The sequence below is a fragment of the Triturus cristatus genome, chromosome 9 (genome assembly GCF_964204655.1).
Source record: "Triturus cristatus chromosome 9, aTriCri1.1, whole genome shotgun sequence".
Lineage (NCBI taxonomy): Eukaryota > Metazoa > Chordata > Amphibia > Caudata > Salamandridae > Triturus > Triturus cristatus.
The window spans coordinates 1,192,622,192-1,192,636,336 of record NC_140592.1 but is presented as its reverse complement, the minus strand read 5'-3'; the positions used below and the strand labels follow the sequence as shown (position 1 = coordinate 1,192,636,336).

Sequence of the window (14,145 nt, the reverse complement as noted above, 5' to 3'; positions counted from 1 at the left end):
GAATTTTGTTTTTAGAAACCTTACAAATTCACTGAAAAAAAACAGAGGTTACAGGGACGTTATAGTTAGGCTCAGATTTCACGCGTACAAAACCAGTGAAAATTAGCAGTTATAGTTATCTGAGCTAACAGTAACTTACGCCAATGCAATGGACTGCTTATGACCTCACATATTACATCACTCATGACATGGTCAGTGACATCATTGATGATATTACTGATTACATCTCAAATGATATCACTGGTGACATCACTGATGACATCATCCACACCCACTCACACCCCTATGCAAATTCTAATACACCCACTCACACACCCACACAACACTCACATACCCATTCACAGACCCAAACAAGTACTCACACAACCACTCCGTAGAGCAATCCATAGAGCCACTCACACACCCACTCACTCATACAGCAACTCATACAACCAGTCTCTTACCCATACAGCTACTCACACAGCCACACACTCACCCATACAGATATTCACACACAGACCTATTCACTTATACAGCCTCTCACACACTCACTCACCTATATAGCCTAACACAGCCACTCACTCACCAATACAAGCACTCACACACACACACTCACACCCAGATGACCACTCACATACCCATTCACACATCCATACAAATATTCACACATTCGCTCACTCACCCATACATCCATTCCCACAGTTACTCTACAACACACACACTCACACACCAACTCACTTAACCAAACACCCATTCACACAGACATTTACTCTACCGTACATCCACTCACACACCAACACACTTAAACAAACACCCATTCAAACATCCACTCACCCACTGTAGGAAGCTGGCTCTGTATATACTATACCAAAGTTAGGTATAGTGAGCACAGAGTCTAGTGGATCTCCAAAGTCTTACAGAGGTCAAAGTAGATAATACCTTACTCACCATTTGTGATAGTGTGGATGAGCAGTAAGGCTTTATCACAGGGTACTGTTAAGCATTTATTGCACACACTCAGGCAAGAAATGATATCACACACTCAAAGACTGAACTTAGATCAATTGTTTGTATCAAAAAATATTTTTTTGTTGCATTTCATTTATAGAACCAAGCAGGACTGTGTACAGGTAAATATGATTGTACTTTTCAAGACAGATTGTTAAAAGGCAAGCTGGATGAAGAGAGACTTTTCTTACAGGTTTGCAAAAATGTGCAAATATAGTTCTTAATATTTTTGGATTACTTTTGAATACTTTTCAGGATTTCTTTTCAGGGTTACTTTTTCTACTTAGTGTGATATGCCTAGATATCACACTGGGACATTTCCTAGACAAAGGTAATTAATTCAATTTGTCATCAAAATACACTTGTTTATATTTTCATACAATTTTCAACTCCACACTTAGAGCTTTTTTCACAAGAAAACAGTCAATGCAGTCCTATGGGAGAAAATTAGGTTATCTTTTAAAGGTAAGTAATCAGTCTTGGGAGTTGAGTTTCTGGGGTTAGAACAAGGGTTCCCCCAGGGTCAAGGATGCACTTAAAGAGCATCCTCAGCGGTACTAGGGCAGCTGGGTGCAGAGTGCTGAGGCCCAATGTTATCCAATGAGGGATAGGGGGCCTTCGGTTGGTTGCTGCTCATGGGCACGCCACTTGGATGTAGGAGAAAAGCTCCTAAAGGTAAGCTCAGGGCAAAGGGGGATTCAAGTTGGCACACAAGGTGCACCCACAGCGGTACAGGGGCGACTGGGTGCGGGGTGCTGGATCGACATCAGAGCCCTGGTGGTTTCAATGGGGAAGCTCCAGTCAGAAGAAACACTGCAGGCTCGGGCACGAAGATCTTCTGGAGATGACCACCAGTCGGAGAGGTAAGTTGAGATGTCGAGGGATTCCGGGACACTGTCGGTTGGGCCACCCAAGGCCACAGGGCGTAGGGTGAAGGAGTTTTTTTTGTCATCGGGTTTTCCTTACCGGCTCCGGTCACAGTCGGATGATCCTCCAAATAGAGACTGAAGGCGTCGTCGGGAGATTTGAGGTAGGTCAGGGTTCACCAGATCCCAGGTCAGGATCGCCGGGAGACCTCCACGTGGTGTTGGGCCACTAAAACGCGGGGAAGTGGGCATCGAGTGCAGAGTGGTGCAGACTCGCAGATTTGGCTGGAGCCAGAGTCTGTTTCTTGAGAAAGTCCGTGCTCACGGGAGACAACATATTTTTTAGATAATGCAGGGCAGGTCCTATGGGTTCTGTGGGCTGCTGGCTGCAGAACATGCCCAGATTCTGCTGGAGCAGGTCGAGGTTGGGACAGGCTGGTAGGGCTGAGGCCAAAACAGTTGGTGTTTTCCTCTTCTTCCTTCAGCACGGCTCTTCGGTCGTTCTTCTTCTTCTTGCTTGTCTGAGAAGGCAAGGTTCGGGGTTGCCCCTAAATACTAAATTTAGGGGTGTTTCAGGTAGGTACAGATTGGGATCAATGGGCCCCGTCCTTGGGGTGGGTACACCCCCTATTATGCCACCCTCCAGTGGGAGGTAGGAATAAGCCTCACTCTGGTTGGCTGGGTACCCCCATCTTCAAGATGACGGGGACTGAGTTGTGCTTCACCTCACCACCCCCACCTGAGGGGTGGGGTTGGCAAAGGTGGGCACACCTCTCCTCGTATTTTGGTTTTCCTGCCGATTCTCTCGCCCAAAGTGGGGGTCAGAACCAGTTGGACCAGTTGCAGGGAGCAACAAATGGCTGGGTCAGCTCACAAAGGCGGCAAGCCTTTGATGCTTCCCCTTTGTGGAACCTGCCCATCCTGGGGGAGGAGGCTTGGCACCTCCGCCCAGAATATGCATTGTTTCAGACCCCAGAGAGCAGCAGGCTCTCGATCCAGGGGTCCAGAAACATGTCTGGGGTGGCAGCTGGTGAGTAGCCAGCCTGCCAGGTCACTAGAGTTAGGTCGTTTTTCAGAGAGGATCTCTAAAATGCCCTCTGAGTGCATTTGGCATTAATCCCACACTGGCATCAGTGTGGGTTTAATGTGCTCAGAGGTTTGATATCAAACTTCCCAGATTTCAGTAAAGCCATTATGGTGCTGCGGTGTTCCTAATGACAAACACCCTAACCGTGTACTCTTTATGGCTTTACTGCACTTACAATGTCTAAGAATGGTCTTAGACACTGTAGGGGTACAGGACTCATGCAACTGTACCTTCACCAGTGGTATGGTGCACCCAGCTGGAGGGGTGGCTTACGTATGCCATAGGCCATGGGTTGTAAGCATGGCACACAGGGATGTGTGCCATGTCGACTCTTCACTTTACTCTGCACCAAAACACGCAGCCTGCAATGGTAGTGTGTGGGTGTTGAGGTACAGGGCCTCTAAGGGTGGCACAATATGTGTTGCAGTCCACAGAGGCCTTCCCTGGTCACAGTGCCCTTGGTACCTATGGTACCTTTTATAAGGCACTTACATGTGGCCAGAGAGTTGCCAAATGGGTGTGCAACAGTACAGATTTAGGGAAAGAACATAAGCCCTAAGTACCTGGTTGGCAGGAGCCAAGGACACACTCAGTCAAAGAGCATCAACATCTGGCAAAAAGTGGGGGGCAACCATGCAAAAAAGGGAACTTTCCTACACCCTCTCATACAACCACATACAAAGCCAGTCACTCACTCATGCAGCAATTCAGATGCCTACTCACTCACTGATAGAGTCACTTACACACCCACTCAACCACCCATGCAGCCATGCACACAGCCACTTACTCCCCATACGGCAAATGACACACAAACTCACTCACCAATACAGTCACTGACACAGCCACTCACTCACCCACACAGCTATCTATACACCCATACAGCCACTCACACATGGATACACACAATCACACAACAACTCACATAATATATGTTAGAAATAGTATCACTCATTAGTAGTACACAAAGTATACTATTTCAACTTTTGTAGTACCTCGGTATATATGTTTAACACTCATAAACCTTTAGAAAGCACTCCTACTCACTGGATGATGTCATTAGTGATGTCACTGACCATTTCATGAGTGGTGTTATATGTGAGACCATAACCAGTGCAGTGTGGAGGCATAGGTTATAGTTAGCTCCGCTAATGATAACTGCTGAATTTCACTGCTTTTGTACAAGTAAAATTTGAGCCTAACTATAACATCCCTGTAACCTGTGGCTTTTTAAAAATTATTTTTCCTAACTATAACATCCTTGTAACCTATGTTTTTGTCAGTGAATTTCTAAGTTGTTTTTTAATTCTACTTCCTAATTATAACATCCCTGTAACCTTTGTTTCTGTTTTCTTAAGTGAATTTATATATATAAACATATATATATATATTACATATATATGTATATATATATCCAATCGAAAGCACTGGGCGGGACCATACTTTAAATGCTGCAAAGGCGGCGGGAAACTCTTGTGCTGTGCCCCCCGAGGAATACCAGTGAGCAAGGGCTAAGGTAGCCCGAAACATGTTTGGTGACTTACGCTGTGATGTGGAGCCTGATTTCCCTGCAACTCGCCGAAATAAAAGGTTGAATACGCACATGTGTGGTGCCTCAATTTTGGTGCAGCTTTCGATTGGATGTGTAGCGGCCTTGCCCTGGTCGCGAGACACCCCGCTGCGGACGAGCAGCTCCAGTGCGCTGTGATTGTATAGGCGCACAATGGAATGGCGTGACCATTTTTGGCGAGACTACGAGCAGGGACCCAGCCTTGACATATACAGTTACCCACTTGAGGTTGGAGAGACTCTTGGGAGACACAGCGATATCCACTAGTGATGTCAATCAGCCTAAACTACTGAGACCAGCATGCCGTTGCGAGGCACGCCCACTGGGCGGGACCATACTTTAAATGCTGCAAAGGCGGCGGGAAACTCTTGTGCTGTGCCCCCCGAGGAATACCAGTGAGCAAGGGCTAAGGTAGCCCGAAACATGTTTGGTGACTTACGCTGTGATGTGGAGCCTGATTTCCCTGCAACTCGCCGAAATAAAAGGTTGAATACGCACATGTGTGGTGCCTCAATTTTGGTGCAGCTTTCGATTGGATGTGTAGCGGCCTTGCCCTGGTCGCGAGACACCCCGCTGCGGACGAGCAGCTCCAGTGCGCTGTGATTGTATAGGCGCACAATGGAATGGCGTGACCATTTTTGGCGAGACTACGAGCAGGGACCCAGCCTTGATATATACAGTTACCCACTTGAGGTTGGAGAGACTCTTGGGAGACACAGCGATATCCACTAGTGATGTCAATCAGCCTAAACTACTGAGAACAGCATGCCGTTGCGAGGCACGCCCACTGGGCGGGACCATACTTTAAATGCTGCAAAGGCGGCGGGAAACTCTTGTGCTGTGCCCCCCGAGGAATACCAGTGAGCAAGGGCTAAGGTAGCCCGAAACATGTTTGGTGACTTACGCTGTGATGTGGAGCCTGATTTCCCTGCAACTCGCCGAAATAAAAGGTTGAATACGCACATGTGTGGTGCCTCAATTTTGGTGCAGCTTTCGATTGGATGTGTAGCGGCCTTGCCCTGGTCGCGAGACACCCCGCTGCGGACGAGCAGCTCCAGTGCGCTGTGATTGTATAGGCGCACAATGGAATGGCGTGACCATTTTTGGCGAGACTACGAGCAGGGACCCAGCCTTGACATATACAGTTACCCACTTGAGGTTGGAGAGACTCTTGGGAGACACAGCGATATCCACTAGTGATGTCAATCAGCCTAAACTACTGAGACCAGCATGCCGTTGCGAGGCACGCCCACTGGGCGGGACCATACTTTAAATGCTGCAAAGGCGGCGGGAAACTCTTGTGCTGTGCCCCCCGAGGAATACCAGTGAGCAAGGGCTAAGGTAGCCCGAAACATGTTTGGTGACTTACGCTGTGATGTGGAGCCTGATTTCCCTGCAACTCGCCGAAATAAAAGGTTGAATACGCACATGTGTGGTGCCTCAATTTTGGTGCAGCTTTCGATTGGATGTGTAGCGGCCTTGCCCTGGTCGCGAGACACCCCGCTGCGGACGAGCAGCTCCAGTGCGCTGTGATTGTATAGGCGCACAATGGAATGGCGTGACCATTTTTGGCGAGACTACGAGCAGGGACCCAGCCTTGACATATACAGTTACCCACTTGAGGTTGGAGAGACTCTTGGGAGACACAGCGATATCCACTAGTGATGTCAATCAGCCTAAACTACTGAGACCAGCATGCCGTTGCGAGGCACGCCCACTGGGCGGGACCATACTTTAAATGCTGCAAAGGCGGCGGGAAACTCTTGTGCTGTGCCCCCCGAGGAATACCAGTGAGCAAGGGCTAAGGTAGCCCGAAACATGTTTGGTGACTTACGCTGTGATGTGGAGCCTGATTTCCCTGCAACTCGCCGAAATAAAAGGTTGAATACGCACATGTGTGGTGCCTCAATTTTGGTGCAGCTTTCGATTGGATGTGTAGCGGCCTTGCCCTGGTCGCGAGACACCCCGCTGCGGACGAGCAGCTCCAGTGCGCTGTGATTGTATAGGCGCACAATGGAATGGCGTGACCATTTTTGGCGAGACTACGAGCAGGGACCCAGCCTTGATATATACAGTTACCCACTTGAGGTTGGAGAGACTCTTGGGAGACACAGCGATATCCACTAGTGATGTCAATCAGCCTAAACTACTGAGACCAGCATGCCGTTGCGAGGCACGCCCACTGGGCGGGACCATACTTTAAATGCTGCAAAGGCGGCGGGAAACTCTTGTGCTGTGCCCCCCGAGGAATACCAGTGAGCAAGGGCTAAGGTAGCCCGAAACATGTTTGGTGACTTACGCTGTGATGTGGAGCCTGATTTCCCTGCAACTCGCCGAAATAAAAGGTTGAATACGCACATGTGTGGTGCCTCAATTTTGGTGCAGCTTTCGATTGGATGTATATATATATGTATATATATGCTTTATACTTACCTGCGAAATACATACACTTGCATTGCAAATACATGCATGGTAAAGGTATCTACGTGGTAAACTTTTGGTTGGTAAAGACATGCGTGGTAAAGACTTATGCATTGTTAAGGATGCATGGTAATTGTAATGTGTGATAATGGTGGCGTTGTAAAGGCTGTTTCCCCATATGTTTGCCATTTGTGAAGGAGGAGAGTGCCCCAGCCAACTGTAGTGGCTTTGCTTGAAATGTCAGCCTATCAAGAAATGTAACAGGACAGCACCCATGCCACTGAGCAGCCACTGCACTGTGACAGCCATCAAACACTTATAGATGGCCATTATTTGCACTAGACTGAAAAGACATTTGGTCAATTGACACATCTTAGCTGCGCAGAATGTCTGATAGTATAGTGATAATGTACTAATGTGGACCTGCGTTTATAGAATGCTGTTTTATAAACCTGAAGTGGAGGCAGTAACCCTGAGAGCCACAAAACACCCAACACTGACCTACTAACCAACATACCTGCTCGGGTTGGGACTCAGAACACCCATGACTGTGAGCCGCATGGATGGTTTCATTCCTCCTTTGATTTCGCCGACATATTCATCGCCCTGCAAAAATTACAAATGTTTACTCGTGCTCTTGTGGCAGTGCAGTGTGCTTCTATGTCCTTTTGCATTATGTCTACCTGAGTATTAGCCAATGGAGGAAGAAGGACTAACATCATGAAGATTAGATCAAGCTGTATGTGAGAATTATCCCTATTACATTCTGGCCATATTGATGAGTGTGCCACAATTGGGTGTGTATCTCATCAGAGAGCTGAACAGATTTGATCCACTCTTATAGATGTACATGACTGACATTCCAAGTATGTACTATTTTCAAGATCACTTGAATGACGTACAAAGCAGTGACAAACACTGCACTGTGCACCTGGTGGAAAGAGTGAACAGCGCAACACAAAGAGCTAGGATCGCTACAGAATGGAAAAAAATATAAACTACAAAATATCCTACTTTTTGGTACTCACAAACTGCACCTTTGCAGTAACTTACACATTGGTGCTAATTTTCAATTTTCTAGTAAGTCCAGTACTACACATGCCTAACCACTGGTACTGCAACACACTCCCATAGAAAGTAATGGAGGAAGGGACTTAAAATAAAACGCACAGGAAATAATGATAAAATAAATTGAATTATTTAAAATAGTTAAAAATATAAATAGATAAATATAAATTAATGTTATAAATATATAAAAATAGCATATATGTATTATTCGAGTATCACATATGATCAAGGTGACTTGTTGACCGAAATGCGTCAGAGTTTGTAACCTGTGAGTGAATAAAGAAAACTTTGCACTTACCCATTGGAGATAGTTACTCTCTACTTGCCGAAAGGAAATGAGGCGGGCGAGAAGTAATTTCGAAATATATATATATATATATATATATATATATATATATATATATATATATATATATATATATATATATATATATTTCTTCCAATCCTGGTTTCTCGCATTCAGAAACAGGCACTGACTCCGTGGGATGATGTTCAAGAAAATTCTTTATTTCAAGATTATGGCCCAGACGCGTTTCGGCGGACGAGTCCGCCTTGCTTATATATATATATATATATCACCCATATTGCTTCAGCAAGTTGAGGCCGCTCACCACCGCAGGTTCAAAGAACATCTTTAATTTAAATAAACAGACAGTTTCCGATTCCGTGTTGGAAACCCTCGGCCTGACGCGTTTCAGAGTCTCTCACTCCTTCCTCAGAGGCCATCAGCGCATTCAAGTTCGCTAGTCACTCTGCAATGAGGTCTGCATGCTTTAAATATTATACATTGGCCTCCGGTGTGCCTCTTAATTCAATACAATTATTCCGTTGCATGCTGGTCATTGCAGTGCCATTCAAACGTAGTTACACCCTCCAGTGGGTTTTGTTTGCGCCGATCTTTTCAGGGTTAAAAATTTAAAGTCCTTCATTGAACCCCCGAATCGGACCATGTCTGCTTGAATTAATTAACCTGCCGTGCCACTTGCAGAAGGAAGTTTTCCCCCTGCGTGGTTCCTTTTGTTCGGAGAGTGCGATCCCTCTGTGGCCTGGAGCCGCCACATGATAAATCACCCATATTGCTTCAGCAAGTTGAGGCCGCTCACCACCGCAGGTTCAAAGAACATCTTTAATTTAAATAAACAGACAGTTTCCGATTCCGTGTTGGAAACCCTCGGCCTGACGCGTTTCAGAGTCTCTCACTCCTTCCTCAGAGGCCATCAGCGCATTCAAGTTCGCTAGTCACTCTGCAATGAGGTCTGCATGCTTTAAATATTGCTTTACATTATTACAACTTGCATGGAATGAGCGATGTGCCTTACTTTCAGTTCCAACTGAGACCAACATAAAAGCCTCACTTAACGGGCCATCAGCACACCTTTTGTTTGCGTCTAATGCTAGAACTAGCTGGAGCCTGGCACCTTGATGCAAATGCTAATGAGCAAACTCAGCCTGTTGTTACTTCACGAGTCCTTAAGAGCTAAACTATAATTTGGAAGAAAGCTTTTCTAAATTCCAAGCTTTGTATGTAAGTTTGCACTAAAAGAATACCCCTGTCCGACTGAAGTAATTACACTAATAACCATTTATATAGCACTTGGTAATGAGCATTTATTAATACTCCAATGAACACTTTTGTTGCAACCTTAGAATAATGAACGATTGTTAAACACAGTATAAACTATAAACTATAAACTGCTGTCTTGCTTTTTGCATGCAGTTCCTTGATGGCATTCAGAACTCACTGTTTTACTACAAATATTTTAATTTGTGATCTTGAGCTGCAAGGTTCTCTGCAGCCAAGCAGTAACCGAATGAACTATCTACATGAAATGCATACATGCGGCCTGTATGTTACATGCTGTTGTGGAAATTTAGCTTGCAAACTGAACATTATCTGCGCCATCTTGCCTCTCCCCAGCGCCACGCATAGCAAATGCACGGTCGCCATTTTAGGCACCCCACTCTCTCTCCCCGCTCACTCTCGATCGCCAGCGCTTTCCCCCGGCGCTGCGAGCATCCCCCGCGCGCCGGCCACCCCCGCTCTCTCATACAGGCCATAAACCCTCTCCTTCTGCGCGACCCTGCTACGTGACCACTTCCGACCGACAACCCATACATGGTCATGCCTCTCCTTTGATAACCCCCTTCCTCTGCGCCCCATTGTCCGAACTGGTCCCAGGCCATCACCTAGCCCTGCGGATGCAGTTTATTGCCCCTACTGTAAGGGAAACACCCCGCATCAAAGGGATTACAGTAGATCAAAGCCCCTACCCCCTGAGACCCGGCCGGTTGCACACACCCCCGGGAATTAGCGGAATTCCCTGCTGCGTGATAGCCATCTCCCACTGCGGGTAGGGTGGGAACCTCTACTGTAACCATGTGTGGGATCGGATCTGAGCCGGGGCTTCAGGGGATGTTCTTTCAGGTATCAAGAGAATCTCAAGAATGTACTATATGTAATAAAGTAATAAACCGGTGTATAAGAGACCAGGTCTCAGAGATGCGGTTAGAGCACCTCGTGACGATACCTTGCTGTCTGATCTGATGTGTTCTGCTCCGACGGAATAAAACTTTGTTTCCTGCCTTCCAGTCTCCGGCGCCTGCCTCTTTTATTGGTAAATTATCGAGTGGTATGAGAGGCGATTACCGCCGGGCAAATACTTGAAAGGTTACCAACTGAAACTGCCGCTACCATTTAACACTGTGCTTTACAGCAGGCACCTTAACGCTCTATGATATTTTATGAGTCAAACCTGAGATTGGACACACTCATCTGTTCAGCAAAAACGACAACCACCAGTGTTACCTTGCGGTTAATAGACCACAGAAATTGCTGGATGCACAAGGATTGCTGCAGCAGATACCTTAATCCCTTCAGACATTTCAAAATGAATCCTGTTTGTGACTGAAATTCAGTAAGCCACAACAGGTTTTTATCACATTTGTCCTTGTTGCACATTTTCTTTCGGCACAGTTTTTATTTTAAAAAAGTATGTGTTAAGTATTGATGACTCGCGTTGGCGTAAATGTGGGGGTCATTGCCATTTTCTTGCTAATATTAACTATGTGCCGCCTCTGACGTGTGTATTCACTCTCATTTCTGGCATTGCAGGCGAGAAATGCTCAGGTAGTTTGTTCAGCTCTGTGAGTTTAGATTGTTGCATCATTGGAGGTCGAATGTGGAGTCTCTCAATTCTCTTCCATGCACCTGTAACCCCTCTTTTGTTTCCATTTCGCCATGTGATTCCAATTGGAGCCCTGTGTATGAAAACATATATCTTTATCTTGTTTACGAGTGTGCTGTAGTTTTTATGCTCACTGGACGCTGGTGGATTCTCGGGTCTCACGGCTGTAAATTCACAGACTCTTTTTCTTTTGCTAATAAACATTTTCAGACTTCAAGAAGGTGTGTTAGCAGATTTCTTTAACATAAGTTGAACCACAATGTTTGGGCTCTCAGAGTACATTTTTTCCATTTCCAGCACAGAGTATATGGACAAACAGTGTGAGGAGATGGGGCCATGGGCAGGCCCAGTGAGGAGGTTGGATCACACAATCAGATGGTGAGAGCTGCTTGTAGTTTATAAACAAAGAGTGTGAGGAGATGGGGCCCATGGGCAGGCACAGTGAGGAGGTTGGATCACACAATCAGATGGTGAGAGCTGCTTGTAGTTTATAAACAAAGAGTGTGAGGAGATGGGGCCCATGGGCAGGCACAGTGAGGAGGTTGGATCACACAATCAGCTGGTGAGAGCTGCTTGTAGTTTTAAACAAACAGTGTGAGGAGATGGGGCCCATGGGCAGGCACAGTGAGGAGGTTGGATCACACAATCAGATGGTGAGAGCTGCTTGTAGTTTATAAACAAAGAGTGTGAGGAGATGGGGCCCATGGGCAGGCACAGTGAGGAGGTTGGATCACACAATCAGATGGTGAGAGCTGCTTGTAGTTTATAAACAAACAGTGTGAGGAGATGGGGCCCATGGGCAGGCACAGTGAGGAGGTTGGAGCACCCAATCAGATGGTGAGAGCTGCTTGTAGTTTATAAACAAAGAGTGTGAGGAGATGGGGCCCATGGGCAGGCACAGTGAGGAGGCTGGAGCACACAATCAGATGGTGAGAGCTGCTTGTAGTTTATAAACAAAGAGTGTGAGGAGATGGGGCCCATGGGCAGGCACAGTGAGGAGGTTGGAGCACACAATCAGATGGTGAGAGCTGCTTGTAGTTTATAAACAAACAGTGTGAGGAGATGGGGCCCATGGGCAGGCACAGTGAGGAGGCTGGAGCACACAATCAGATGGTGAGAGCTGCTTGTAGTTTATAAACAAAGAGTGTGAGGAGATGGGGCCCATGGGCAGGCACAGTGAGGAGGTTGGAGCACACAATCAGATGGTGAGAGCTGCTTGTAGTTTATAAACAAAGAGTGTGAGGAGATGGGGCCCATGGGCAGGCACAGTGAGGAGGTTGGAGCACACAATCAGATGGTGAGAGCTGCTTGTAGTTTATAAACAAACAGTGTGAGGAGATGGGGCCCATGGGCAGGCACAGTGAGGAGGTTGGATCACACAATCAGATGGTGAGAGCTGCTTGTAGTTTATAAACAAACAGTTTGAGGAGCAGAAGGTATTGTGAGGCGCTTGGAGCCCATGGACAGACAGTGTGATACACAACATGAGCTGCTGGGATCCTTGAACTGGCAGTGTGAGGATCTCAGGAGCGCGGGCTGGCAGTGTGAGGGTAGATCCAATAAACAGACGGTGCTAGGATCTTCACACCTCTCAACAGGAAGCGCGAGAAACCTGAGGTGCATAGGTAGGCAGTGTGAGGAGTTTGCTGTACGTGGAGAGACAGTGTGAAAAGCTTGTGGCTAGTGGAGAGACAGTGTGGCAAGCTTGGGACACCAAACCAAGGGTGCATATGGGTGAGCCAATGTGGGCCCAGTTTTTCTCAATTATGAGCATATAGAGAGTTATTTGAGATTAAGAGCTGGTGTCTATACCCGTCAGCCTCAACCTTCATAATTTCCAGCAGGCCAGACTCCAACACAAGCACCTGGATACCAAGCAGATTGTAATAGTAGTGCAAGTTTAAGGAGGTCTCCGTTACCACACCCAAGCCTTGCCATCTGCTCACTAGGAAGACTGGCTATTTATTCCTCACAATTTGCCCAACACTTATTTCTTTTGAGGATGAGAGTGACTCTGGCCACCGAGTTCTGAATGTTCTGCAGCCTCTTGATGAGATGCTTGTTGATTCCGGCATGGAGGGTGTTCTTATAGTCTAGTTTGCTATTGACAAGAGTATGGGTAAAGGTTTTCCGGGTGCTGACTGGGTGCTATTTGAAAATCTTCCTCCGAATCTTCAGGGTGTGAAAGCATGTGATGGCGTTGACTTGGGCTGTGCAGTCAGGTTTGCAGTAGATGACCATTCCGAGGTTCATGGTGTGCGGGTTTGGAGTAGGTACTAGCTCTGTCGCACACCTGGTAGAGTCACAGGTCAAAGATCACAACTTTAGTTGTGCCGGTGTTCAGTTTGAGGCAGTAGGAATCATCCAACATTCATCTGTCATTGTGATAAATATATTCTAGGGCAAATTCAGCTATGGGGAGAGAAACACTAATAGCCTGTTGGGCTTTGCGGTTTTTGAGATCCTGTTTGTAAATGGTGAAAGTTTTTGCTTGTGTATCTCTTGATCTACATATCAGTTTGAGTGAGTGTCGTGTGTGTATGCTCTTGTGGTGTTTTTGTGCATGTGTGTGTGTGTGTATTGGCCATTCTGGTGTGGGCCTTCGGTGTGCAGCGTTTGTTTGAGCCTGGTGTGAGGTGCTTGGGTACAAAAGTGCTTGGGCATAAACATGTTGTTTACACATATCGTAGGTGCATGTATGTGATAAGTTTTGTGTCCATTCAACTGCAGATTAGTTTGCTAAATGATATCGATAAAATGACAAAATAACTAATTTGAGGCGAGCAAATAGCATGTATTTTCTGAATATGTATGTGATGCAGCTTTGGGCCCTGAAAGTCGAAGGACCACACACTCTGCAGCTTCTTTGCATGTACCATCAGCTGCGCGACCTCGCACTATGTTGTATAAAGTACCACGATGTACCCAGAGACTATCCATTCATCTGAAAATAATATTTTGTTT

General features: G+C 46.4%; 1 protein-coding gene across 3 annotated transcripts in view; it reads right to left on the bottom strand.

The window, feature by feature from the left end:
* The window catches only part of LOC146799614 (galectin-related protein-like), a 56,532-nt gene that overhangs the window by 38,436 nt on the left and 3,951 nt on the right, over positions 1-14,145 (bottom strand). For all 3 annotated transcript variants that reach the window (XM_085627204.1, XM_085627203.1, XM_085627202.1), the window contains exon 2: positions 7,446-7,534. In XM_085627204.1, coding sequence (XP_085483330.1) covers positions 7,446-7,534 — 89 coding nt within the window. The remainder of the gene's footprint in view (positions 1-7,445; positions 7,535-14,145) is intronic.